The sequence below is a fragment of the Thermobia domestica genome, chromosome 6, assembly GCF_964235325.1.
Source record: "Thermobia domestica chromosome 6, izTheDome1.hap1.1, whole genome shotgun sequence".
In the NCBI taxonomy this organism is placed as follows: Eukaryota; Metazoa; Arthropoda; class Insecta; order Zygentoma; family Lepismatidae; genus Thermobia; species Thermobia domestica.
In genome coordinates, this window is record NC_137459.1 from 160,789,575 (window position 1) to 160,803,095 (window position 13,521).

Below are 13,521 nucleotides of genomic sequence, written 5' to 3' on the forward strand. Positions count from 1 at the left end.
AAATTATCCATCATTGCTAAAAGTGTGAGGAGGCATCACGCAATCAGGTTAACACTTGTAGATTACCTGTTAATGAAGGTATATCTAGGAGTTACAAAGTCATAGACTAAACGATAATATAATTACCGGTGTAAATTGAAGTGAAAATATTGATAATTTTTCAATAGTTTCTAGTTAGATCATTTTATTTTATAACATCACACTGGTGACAAGTAGTGGTGGGGAAGCATCGACTTTACATCTCACAGAGAAAGCAATAGAATGAAAGAAAATCCAGTATTAATCCTACAAACCGATTACAGAAATGATGTTGATAGTGTTAAATTAGCTGTATGTTCTTAACGCAAACAGAATAGTCATACAACTAGAGTAAAATTATTACATTTTAACTGTAATAATCTCGTCCATAGCAACACACATTGAAAGAGAAACTATCAAAGCAAGTATAAGTGTTGAATATTAGTAACATCTTAAGGAAGCGTATAGTGATATAAGTATATTCGTTATTAAATTATGATTGTTGACAAATTTAGAATAAAACTTAACGACATTCCCAGTGCCACTGGTGAAATGAACAAGTAAATCAACAGTTACTTAATTTTAGGGATACAGAAACAAATTCAGCATGTTCGTTTTAGGATAATATCTTTGTTTAGAAACATAGTATGTACATATATTGTATATGAAGTATTCAATAATATAAAATAGTAGCCTAGGAAAATTAAATTATGATGTTCATTTTTAACAATTTATGTCGAAATAATTGGAAACTATTTCTAAGGAAAAGATACAAATAAACTGCGCACAGCAGGTATACAAACTTGGTTGACATGAGTTCTTTTTTTTTAATTTATACAAGCAATCGCATATTAACGTATCAATATCGGATAAGTTAATACTTAACATATATAGGTTATGTCTATAAAGAAAAATGAAACAATCTTGTGTGAAATAACTTTTGGTACTTTTCTGACAAAATTCCATTAATTCCATACAAAAATATATATATATATATATATATATATATATATATATATATATATATATATATATATATATATATATATATATATATTACCTACTGCCATGAAGTATAAGGGTCATCCCTGAAATGTTGCAACTGTCAAAAAACTACAGTTTGCTATACATGTATACAATCATGAGCAATTGAATTGGAATCTTAATGGCGGCAGCAATGCAGCATTACATGGATTCGTGAGACAGTGGAATTGTTGGAGATCCATGTTATTCCATGATCGCAGCACAGCTTCCCATAACCCCGAAGGTTGGTTGGAGTACGGTCTATGACACGCACAACCTTCTCGACACCATCTTATATGTGCTCAATGGAATTCAGATCGGGTCATTTGGGGGGCGAAGTAAGAATATTGACATCCGTGGAGTACTCATGGAGTACTCAGTCAGCCATAAATCGGGAGTAATGGGTCTTGCTCTAGGTAGAGGCAGTTTCCAGGATGCTAGATTCGAAAAAAAGGATGAGTGTGATTTGCCAGCAAGTTCCCGAAACTTTCGCCGGTGCAGGAAATTGCCAGATACCAGGGGTCCCATTTCATTTTACTTGAACAGTTCCCATACGAAGATACCACAATCACTTAAACTATACCCTACTGGAAAGTGATGTTCATTGCCTCATGTGATTGACGACGCATTCGTACCCAGCCATGCACTAACTGGTACGTCAAATAATCTGTCCATGCGATTTATTTCATGTTTCGAGCGTCTATTGGCGGTGTTTCTTTACCCATGTCAGTGGTTGTGCCTTGTGATGAGTGTTGTGCAAAGGTACCCTCGTGGGATATTTGCTTATATATCTAATGTTGAGGAGATGGTTCTGGATGCTCACATATGGTTCTAGTCCAACATTGAATTGAGGATTGATCTGTTTCACTGTAGCCCACTTATCTGCTGTTATCATTCGAGCTAGCCAACGCCGACCTTTGTTTTCAACGGATCATACATCAGACAGTCGACTCTGGAGGCAGTGATTTTACCAGAAATCACATACTCACAGTACTCCCTTGATATGATGGCCCTTGGAAAGTTCAGTGCCTCCAGAGATGGAGTGACCCATAAGCTCGAACTTGACAATCTAGCCAAGATCAAATACACTAAGGTCTCGTCTCTTATCCATCTTGTAGTCAACTGTCACTCATATAGCCAGTACAAGATCTGATGTTCTCGTTGTTGCACACTGGACCCTCCTATTACATTCGCTGAGCCGAGCATACTGTCATTTCCCCAAATATATCTAACTCAATTGATCATGATTATATCTAGGGGATATCGAAGCATAAGAATAATAATCACTGATTAATCAAACTTAACTGACATTCAATACTTGTAAACGTTCAATGTCAAATTATAGTTTCCATATAATTTTTCATGACTAATACTGCTAATGAGTTCAATTGGTATAGCGTGAATAACGACCTTTAAGACGCATTCACTTCAAAGAATTCATTTCGAGTCTCTAATGGATATATCTGATCACATCGCTTTCGAAGCAAAGAAAAAATGAAAAATATTATATTATATAAATGGATAAATAAGTTGTCAGTGTTAACAAACCAAGAAAAAACATGAAATAGTCAATAGAACTGGAATATAAGTTTGTAGATGTTTCTATAAAAATACATCTTCTGAATTAATTATTTTCTATTAGCAGTTTTGGAAGAAGCAATTGTCAGGAAATCCAACAAGGAAAAGACAACAATCCAGATCTCCATCTAGAAGTATTTTCTCCGTGAGTATTCAGTTTGCTTATTAGATAGAAATCAGCTGTAATAATATTTAGTTAATTATGAAAACTATTTATGAATATTTCTGAACAAGTACAAATATGCCTTAGTTTTAAAACACATTGCTTTTACTAAATTATATATATATACTTAAAATGCATGAAGTTCTACTTAAAAACAAATTAGAGAAAAACTGTATATGGTAAAGAAACAACTGAATCTGAATATAGATATAGATAGATAGATAATGTTCAAAGTAAGAAAAATATGATCTACTAATAATATCGTACATGGAAAATGTAAGATTTTTTTTTGCATAACCATCAAATCATCACGTTTTATTTTATTTAAAATTTACGGAGAGGGAATTCCTTTCGTTACGTTTAAGCGAACATAATCATTTCTACAATTCCAAAATCAATTCATGTTCTTACTTTTGATATACTGTATATAATAAATATTTTCAATAGTTTGTAAAACGAAATATTAAAATATGTGAAGAAAATTGATTATTTATTATTAATTAACGTTGTAGAAACGAAGTTTAAGTTGCGTGTATACTTTTAAAAGATTCAGGTCAGACAAAATATAAAATAAGATTTTCTTATCTTTAATTTATGAAAAAAAGAAATTCCTATCTCAATATATTTGTTTAAAGCTATATAGTTTTGTTTTGCAAAGATTTGTATTTTTATTCGTTCAATCTGACTGGGTTCTTATCCTTTCTTTGATTGTTCCAAATAGTATTTTACTGGGTAATTAGTTTGGAATCATAGTATTTATATGATTGCTTAAAAATAAAAAGTGTTTTAGAAAAGAAAACAAAAAAAGTCAGATTAACTTATGCATATGATATACATGTATGTCGGTTTACGTATCTTTAGTATGTAATTCAGAATTTTCAAATAGTTAATAACAAAAACTGAATAAATTTGTTGATAACAATTACGAAGTTAATATTTTGAAGGAAGTAAATTTTGAGTTTGTGAAGGACAATTCATCGAGTTTGCAACACAGGTAATCAAATTAATATATATGCAAACATACCTCAACATTCAATTTTTGTTCTTAAATACTATTTCGCTCATTTGATTACGTGAATCATCCGAGAATCGAACGTAATTTAAATTCATTTTTTTCTTTTCCTTAAACCTTGATTCAGATATCAGATTTGTCAGAAGTAAATAAGAAATAATGCTGAATCCTGCTTTTAGTACTTTATTATTATTATTATCGAGGAACTATATAGTAATTCATACTTATTCGGAGAGATGATGCTTGATTTAGCCTCTCTTTGAATATTTCAATGTATGAGTATGTTGCTTCAAGAATAAAGAGAAAGAGAAATTTAAACATGTGGTCTCTTTCCTATTCTTCTATTTTTTGCCATCATAATACTTGCATTTTTATGCTAATTTCATTCAAATATTTAAGTACTGTTCATTTTGTTTTCAAAGTTGTTGAAAGTTAGACTAAAGAAATATGCAAGAACAAGTCAGATAAAGAGTACTTTCAAAATTTGGCTTTCAAAAATGGGTTAAGGAAAATAAAACCAACATAAGTAATAAGTATTACGAGATTCAATAAACAGAAGAACTTCAGTTTTAAAATACTATTGCCAGTCGCTTGGTGTAACAAGTGGTACGCAGATACTTTCAGTATAATAATTTTAGAATTTCAGGTATACTAAACTAGACAACACATTTGTTATATCATCTCCAAATCATAGACTTAGAATTGTGTATTTTAAATTTTATATTGTCAAAAATAACCTTGCAATTACTTTCGTTAATTATAAATATTTAAAGATACTTATATACTTATATTTTCTTCTAGATTATTTAAAATATTATTATAGTAGAGAAAGTGTCGTTTGATATCGTATATTATTATTATTATTATTATTATTATTATTATTATTATTATTATTATTATTATTATTATTATTATTTTGCAGAAGAACATTTTATAAATAGTACTTAACCACTTAACCTAAGACATTAAATTTATACTCTTAAATATCACTTTTATAAATTAAATTATCTTAGAACCTAATAAGATCAACGTCATAAAGTAACCTGACACTTGAAATATATCAAAAATCCTTCTCGTAAGTAAAACTTTGGTTTATATTTCCAAGTTGGTGTTTCCTCATCCACAATTTCTATTAAAACCACTTTTTGATAGATACAGTTTTAACAAAGTAGGATTTGGAAATAAAATATTGTGTTGAAAAACATTTCGTAATTTCAATTTCAAGACAAATGAATATCTAGACGTAACATTAACATATTCATTTCCTTTATTCATCCACAGGCTTGTATATTGAGCAGAATTTCAATAATACGCTCACAGCTTATGCGTTCCATACGATATTTATCATTGTACTGTCAAGAGCAGTCCTTTTTACTGCTAGAGTTTAATTTACAAATAGCTTGAGAATAAATTGATAGATTTGTGTAAAGTTTGCTTGTTGTCGAATAATATTATTCTATGTATCCTGTAGAAAACTATATTCAAACTAGTCAATATACATTTTGAATTAGTCAATATAATATCAATAAAGTAAAATTTAGTAAAAGAGAATTATTGTTTCCCCTTCGATTCTACGTTAACTCACTCGTTTGATTACCCTTTCAGACCTTTCGTTCTGGGCGAATAAAAGTGAACATTTCTTGAAAGTCAGATGAGAAAACAGTAGAATTGGATAGCATGAAGTACTTTCGTGAAAGTGTTACGAACTATTTCCATGAAGACGTTGCTCAGCTAACACTAAATTTGATTATACGAGATGTGACACAAAAAAAAAAAAAATCAGAATGAAGTAATAGCTCAGAATATTAACATTATTCTGAGGTAGTGGTGTCACCTTTAAACAGTCCCCCTCTGCTTCAACCCACTTCTTCATTCGTCGCTGCCATTATTTGTAACATTCCTGGAAAACATCTTCTGTAAGGATTTTTAGTACGTTTTCCGTTTTCTTTAAACTCATTAATGGAGGTAAAATGCGTTCTCTTCAGCTGAATTTTGATTTTCGAAAAAATATGTCATAAGGTACCAAGTCAGGTGAGTACGTCCGGTGTTCTAGCACTACAATATTTTTAGCCAAAAACTGTTGTACGTATGGTGCCTTGTAAGTGAGTGCATTGTCCTGCAAGTTCCATCCACTTTCCCACAACTGGAACATTTCTTCGAAACTTTATCACGAAGTTTCTCCAATATCCAAGATGGTAATGTTGATTTACAGTTTCTCCGTTGGGTACTCAATCAATCGTCCCAACCTTGCGAATGTCAAAGAACTGCAATAACTTTGCCTTAAATTTAGATTTTGACATTCGAGCCGTTTTGGGAAGGGAGAGTCTGGGAACTCCCGCTGCATCAATTGTCCTTTTGTATTTTAGTAGTAGGTAAAAATCCAAGTTTTTTGACAGTTACAACCAAATTCGACAAATTTGGATCGTCGCCAATCCTTTCCAAGATGTCCATACACAATTTAATTCGACACTGTATATGATCATGTATCAACACTTTGAGAACCACCATCGCACATTTCTTTTATCATTTGTAATTCTTCTGTCAAGATGCATGTAACTGACTCCATGTCTATGTTCCCAGACTCAGAAATTGCTCTAACATTCAATCTGCTGTCATTTCTCACATGACGAACATTTTGACGTTTGTTTCAGTCACAGAAGAATGCGAGTGATCTGCTTATTCATCATCATCACAACTCACCCTAACCTTCATAAACCCACTGTGTCACTCAAAAACTTATATGCTTTCCATGCACACTTCACGATAAACTTCTCTCGACATATGAAATGTTTCAGAACAGATTTTCGAAGTTTCACGAGAAACTTGATGACGACTCTTTGTTCTACTTTTTCCTCGTCATTTTCCGGCAAAGCGCTGACCCAAATGTTTACAAAGTTATGCTTATCTGGAGATTGGCTGAGTCGGGTGACTCCGATTCACGGTGCTAGGGAGGATATGATACGTTATCCCTGCAAAAGCAATACGCATCAACTTAATTATTTTTAGTAATATAGCAACGATCTTCTTTTCTCTGACACTTCGTATTTTGAAAAGACATTGTCACTATTTGTTAGTTCACTAGTTGAAGTTTCCTTTTCAGTACGGATTCTATATGAGAAGTGGACCTATAATATTTTAATGCTTGCCTTTATCGAAAGGGAATTTTGAGAAAAACGGAACTGTCACGACGTTGTTGGGGTAACTCAGTAGTGATAGTCCTGGGTTCGAAGACAGTATGCGTATTTCAGAGAACAAATATGAGGCATGTCGCCGTAATTGGAAACATTGAATAAAGAAATAAATATAGGTTTCTTGAAAAATGAGAGACTGGGTAGACGGTGTAGAGAAGAAATCATAGGTAAAAGGGAGAATTTACCTCCGCCATTCTCGTAAAGAGTTTGGTATTTCGTCTCCTCAATGGTAGTCTCCTTCCTTGTTGAGCTGGCGGTAAACGACATTCAAAGCTAAGGATATTCGCCAATGAATGCTAGTCAATAAAGCTAGTCAATAAGAATTTACAATGTCCGGTGTTATTGCATTCATAAACCACGGTAAAACAATAAAAAATACACTTTTTTCAATGTAATGATAGTTGTTAAATTTTTCAAATAATGGGTCAATCAATCAATATCGGTCCAATGATCGATTATTGTCTAATAAATGTCTCAGATATTAATCACTTTTAATATAACCTACAGCCAAACTATATGTACTTTTACCAAATCGAACAAGAGCCTCATTCAACAAGAAGAGAACATTAAACCATTTAACAATAAAGGAGTTTAATGAATTCTTGGGATCCAATCATCGTCATAAATAAGATATAAGTAATCTTAATAAAATTAGATTAGGATGTTGTTTATATATACAAATAGCATAAAAATGTCATTTAATGTGCCAACCATATCCTTCGTATAATTAAATATTGCCATGCCTTATGTATTCTCTAGCTTATAATACGTGTATGATTTGTGTCAAGAAACTAGTCAGTAAAATCTTAACATTCCGTGCAGTAACTTTGTCTCTAAAATATAGATAAGAATGAACATTAATGTGGATTCACTTTATTTTATCAACAAATGGTGTTACTTAAAATCAATATCGTTATTTTTTATGTTCAATAAAGATTGATAGGGTTTCATAAGTAGAGAAACACTGTTTACTGACTTATTTACGTTAAACATATCCAATTGGGAAGGAATAGTGTTTATGATTGAAATATGCTAGGAATAGTGTGAAACTCTTTTCTCCTTCCATCATCATTTTCACAGAAACGTGCTAGAACTTCTCAATCATATTCTTTCATAATGATGAACTGGCCATGTTGCATTCAAGACAACTTTTCTCGTAGCCATTCTGCTCGCCAGACCATATGTCAACCAATTTTATGTAAACCAATTCCCCATGTCCTTTCAGGATTTTGGTGGCAAGCTAATACAGCATTCTCTGTAACAGCACATGGTATAACAGAAATGTAGTTATCGTGTGCATATGTGCCGTATGGCCTTGGCTGCATATATTCACGGACTGTAATTCCCGCACCACAAACTTGTATAGTTGGTCTCCTGAATAGTGCACGTTACACTATTAAGGTAGTAAACAGTGCTTTCGTTGGCTAGAAAAGCACATAATTATTTTATGAACACGTATTTTTTTTTCCTTATTGACACAAAATGTTTCTTTTCTAAAATATAAGAGAATTATTTCTCAATGTGGTGTCAAAATTTAATACAACCTCCTCCATGTTCACTATACTTCTGTAATATTTTTATGTAACCATCTGCTGTCTACAATGTTTAGGAATATACTGTATTGACTACTTCAGTAATTCTTCCTTCTAATGGATCGAGAGTTTTCAAAATTCCATTATCATCTTTTTTCACCCTAAAAAACGTAAAGTGTGAGATCTAGACTATGGACAGTCCAATCATAAGATTCACATTTACTGAGCTATCTTCCGAAAAAAATACGGATAAAGTCATTCTTTGGCATCAAGGGCATAATTAGAAGTTTCAAGTTGCATAATATGTAGAGGGTCCTGATCCATATTAATTCATCAGTTAGATTCTGTCAGTAAGTCTAAACATTGCTCTTCATTCATTATAACTTTAGAATAAAGGCCCAATAAATTTTGTGTCTGTCATGCAACACAACACGGTTATTTTCGCACGCTTCTGGAACGATATAGTTGTGTAGGTTACTCACTGTCCAGCAGTAGTAAAAAGATCTCCGCGTTATTTAAAAGAAATAGTCATTATATATTAAATGGTACAGGAAAACGTTAGTAGAATTATCATTTCTATTGATAATGTGTTAAATGTTACTCGATGGTCATTGAAACAGACGGTCTAAACGTTAAGTTTAACGATAAGAAATATATAGTTTAGAATATTGAGAATTGCCATTGCTAATGGTCTTCAGCATTAAAATTGGAATTGTGCGTTGTGTGTTTAATTCCAGTGGTAATGTCAAAAAGCAACGATCCCAATCAACAACCGCGAATCAGGGAGAGAGCGAACAAGTACCTGGATCCCCAACATCTTCCCTCTACACAACGCCACAAGCTTCCTTGTCTGTCCTGGACGGTGCTAGTGATGGAGATGACGACGACGCGGACGGTGAAGCATCAGCAATAGCGGTAGACAGTAATATTGGTGACATTGAATTAGGTGGACCATGTGATAGTGATATATTACCAACGGAGGTACGTTGCCAAGTTAACTTCTGAATTTGTGAATGTTAAATTATATTTAACTAAGATAATCCCCTTCATCTAGCTGCTACTTTGCAGACGGCTTAAGAAATATTTTGTTTTCTATAACGCGATGAATTCCAATAGACAAGATAGCAAGAGCACTCTTGGCTGAATAAACAATATATGACCTATGTTAAGTGATCTTTACATTTTTTATTAATCAAATAATTTAATATTTGCAATTATTGCAGTCAAAGATTCCGTAGAACTTCTAAAATCCTACTGGAATTAGAAATACATTGTGAGGATAATAATAGTCTTCTCAAACTAATTTCACAATAAAAATCAAACATTTCTTTGGAGGAACGGAAAACTAACAAACATGATACAGGCTAGTAAGTTCTACATGTAAAAAACAAAACTAATTTGTTGCCACTCATTTGTTTCGCAGTTATGTATTAGGTGGTTGATTTCAAGTTTAAAATTGATTGAAACATTTCTAAGTCGATATCGAATGAAAGCATAAAGAATGAATATTGAACGTCTGATACTGCATACTACTACGAAATGACTGTATAAAATTTATATCATCTGTTATACTGTTATTGCTAATATGATACTAAGATTTAATAAGTTTGTGTTATTTCGATATACAAATTCTGCAAACTATCCAAAAAGTACAACGTGGCATTGATATATTATCTAATTACACAGCACATATAGTATGTCCAAAATATTGCCACAGAAGGTCCTGTGACCGCACAAATCGCCAATCATATCCCATAAAGTGTACATGTCTGTGCAATATAATGTAGTGTGTGGATAATAAACATTGCCCTAGTTGAAAATAATTTCATAACTTTTTGAATTATTTTCGATTCTATAGTCATATAATGTGCCATAACTAAGATATTATATTTTACTTATCTAATATGACAAGAGGGATTTACAATGCGTTGCACGTGGATAGAGATATTTCAGATATGACCCTTCTGCCCACTGGTTAATACAGAATTCTTGCACTAGCTACTAGCTCTCTGCTAGGGATAGAATGATCACTTACTGCATCTGAGCACAGTAGTTTCAGAGCTTAGATACTACACTTCATAGAATTCCACTTCGTGTGATTAAGCAACATAAAATACATATGTTGGTCAGTTTTCGGTGTTTTAAGTATGTATCTTTTTTCTATTGATTTACTTTCCTTGTAATTTCAATTATACTATATCTCGAAACGAGAAAGTTTCGTGGATATATATTACTACCTGTACAATAAGAATGACATAGTTGTAACAGGAACCAGTTTTCTGCTAAAGTAACAAGTGGTACACATTGCACAAAATATTAGAAACTAACAAAACAAATATCTGATAATTTAACAATGAATCGTTAAGGTCGTTCGATTACGAAATACTTGCGCTAGAAGATATACTATCTTAGAAGATGTGAACTGAAGTAATTTAGCAAAATTTGCTTGCGAAACGGAATTTTAAATTTTGTTTGCCAAAACTAAATATATTTGCAAGAAATGAATGTCCAAGAAATGTCATTATAATGTTCCAACATCCCAGATAATGAATAATTTAGAAACGTGTAGAATATGTTGTGCTATATAGATCAAGTCATTGCGATACTTACTAACGCAATTAAATGAATTAATGGTTTATTTGAGCTTCCTGTGGCTATAACATGCACGTTAGTGTCAGGAATGTGAAATTTAAAGTCAAAATCTGACAGAACAATAAGTGAGAAAGCACGGAAGTTCCTAGAAAAATTTGTACACAAACTTCTCAGAAAAAAAGAAAGAAAGAAAGAAAGAAAGAAAAGAAAGCAGAGATCATGTTATTCTATGCTTTAGAAATGAAATATTTCTGAGCGATTTTATGTTTACAATGCAAAACTAAGCATATAAATTAGACGTTGTTTCACTAGCAATGCAAAGTGATCACATTGGAAAAACACCAGAAGTCTGAGAATAGCACAGAAAAAATATATATACGAACGTTTAAGCTTACCACCTCTTAACCAGTTGGAGAAAGAAGTTTCAATTTCTTTCTCACATGGACCTCCTTTGAAGATATTTTGTTGTTCTAAGCAGCGATCCGAGAAACTACCACAAACACATAAAATCATGAGATGATCAAAAAAAATAACACTGATCACTCTTCTCTTATTTCTCCTCCTCCCTCTCTGTCATCCTTCTCTCTCTCTCTTTCTCTCTCTCTTTTTGCCTCTCTCTCTCTCTCTCTGACTCTCTCTCTCCCTGTATATGTGTGTCTTGTATATCAATGTCCTAGATTCCTTCGAAAGTATCTAAAATAGCCGGTCCACAATAAATAATTCCATGCATACTTTAGATTCAAATCTCCTTGAAGTACAGTTATCAATGGGATTTAAGAATGTATAATGATTTAATAGTTATTTTCTGTAATAAATAGCTACATATTTTACATTGGTTCTAGCAAAATTCAAGTAAAATTCCTGTCACGAAATACGTAAATTGTAAATCACAAAGTTAAAGTCAAAAATATTGTTTTCCTTTCAACTATTTGGTGAGTATAAGGTAAGTATTTTATTTTTATATAACCAAATCTTACTCTCTTATTACTACAATATTTTTTTGGGCTTATCCCAAGCGTGGTATTACACTTTGCCATTGACCGTCAACTTCTCTTCAATATTGTGATTCATAAATTTACTGTTTCCTTCCATTGTCGTAAAAACATCGACATGGCACTATGAAAAATCGAATTCTTCACATCATGCTGCTTTTTCCCTATGATCAAAATTCAACTTTTAGTATTATTTTAAAAATTATATGTGATACTTCTTACTGGATATTTACATTTTAATTTGTTTCAATTCTCTCTAGCAAATTCGCATTCTGATTCTGGTTTTACTTCACTCACAGTAACATGCTAGAAATCATACTTCGGTCATGATATTGTGAATACCAGCAGCATAGTTAGCACTTATTTGTATACTGATACTCCTTGTGTGTTAAACAACTCTATTAGTTACTTCTCCTATAATCAAAGAATGAGCTTATAGTGGCTGTGTTTTGGTCACTTACTGTTCAGTTTTGAAACGATGGTTTTGTAAGCCCAGTAAGTGCAGTTGGTTTGAAGAGATCAGCATTTACTTTCCGAACATTTACAATCATGCCTTCCTTTATTAAATCCGTTAAATCAAAATCGAAGTAAGTTTGCTTCACCATTGTAGCCTTACTGCAGAATCGAATTTGAATTATGTCTAAAAAAAGGCACAAATATTTGAGTCAGTAGTACATTAGAAGTGCTACTAATGAAAGAAAACACTCCAAAACATAAGAGGCAGATTTCCGCAACAAGTGGATACAGCCTGTATATTTAAATTCTATGTAAGAGTTAGGATAGAGGTCCTATTACCTCAGACCGTAGTGGTAATAATCATACGATTTAGACAAGATTGTCATTATTTTATAATGAATTGCAGAGAATTAACTAGAAATATGAGACATTTTGTCTACCAGGTAGTGAATGCTCTTAGTTTTCTTTCTTGCAACAGTGGCAAGTAGTACATACTAAGATACGTAAATGTCATAGAGTTCGGTTAGGGTGAACAACCAGTTTCAGCACAGATTGTGAAACATTTCTACGATTGCTGACAATGGATTGTACAATCCGCGGCAAAAAACCTGCAACATGAGGATGTAAGTTTATTGTGAAACTACGCCTAACAGCACAGGGAATGAACATAACTTCCAAGTGGAACGAATCACGCCAGAATAAACCTCGGTCTCCTCCCATGCACACTTATTTTGGAGCAAGAGACTTCGTCATTTCACAATAAACTTATATGCTCATGTTGCAGGTTTTTTGCCGCGGATTGTACATATAATACTCCATATTATAATGGTTGGTATTCATTGATCAATAGGATTACCTGTAATAGCCGCAATCATGAATAATAAGGCTTTTGTAGCCTAAAAAGTCATCGACCGGGAGCAGAGGATGAACAGGGCCGTGTTGTATGTTTTGAACAATTGTGTGT

At 32.6% G+C, this 13,521-nt stretch overlaps 1 protein-coding gene across 4 annotated transcripts in view; it reads left to right on the plus strand.

Annotated features, from left to right (window-relative positions):
• Slob (Slowpoke binding protein) overlaps nucleotides 1–13,521 on the plus strand; it is an 823,759-nt gene that overhangs the window by 759,691 nt on the left and 50,547 nt on the right. For 3 of the 4 annotated variants that reach the window (XM_081762291.1, XM_081762288.1, XM_081762290.1), the window contains 2 exons: nucleotides 2,684–2,764; nucleotides 9,255–9,498. In XM_081762291.1, coding sequence (XP_081618417.1) covers nucleotides 2,684–2,764; nucleotides 9,255–9,498 — 325 coding nt within the window. The remainder of the gene's footprint in view (nucleotides 1–2,683; nucleotides 2,765–9,254; nucleotides 9,499–13,521) is intronic. The other variant, XM_081762289.1, reaches the window with a different exon arrangement.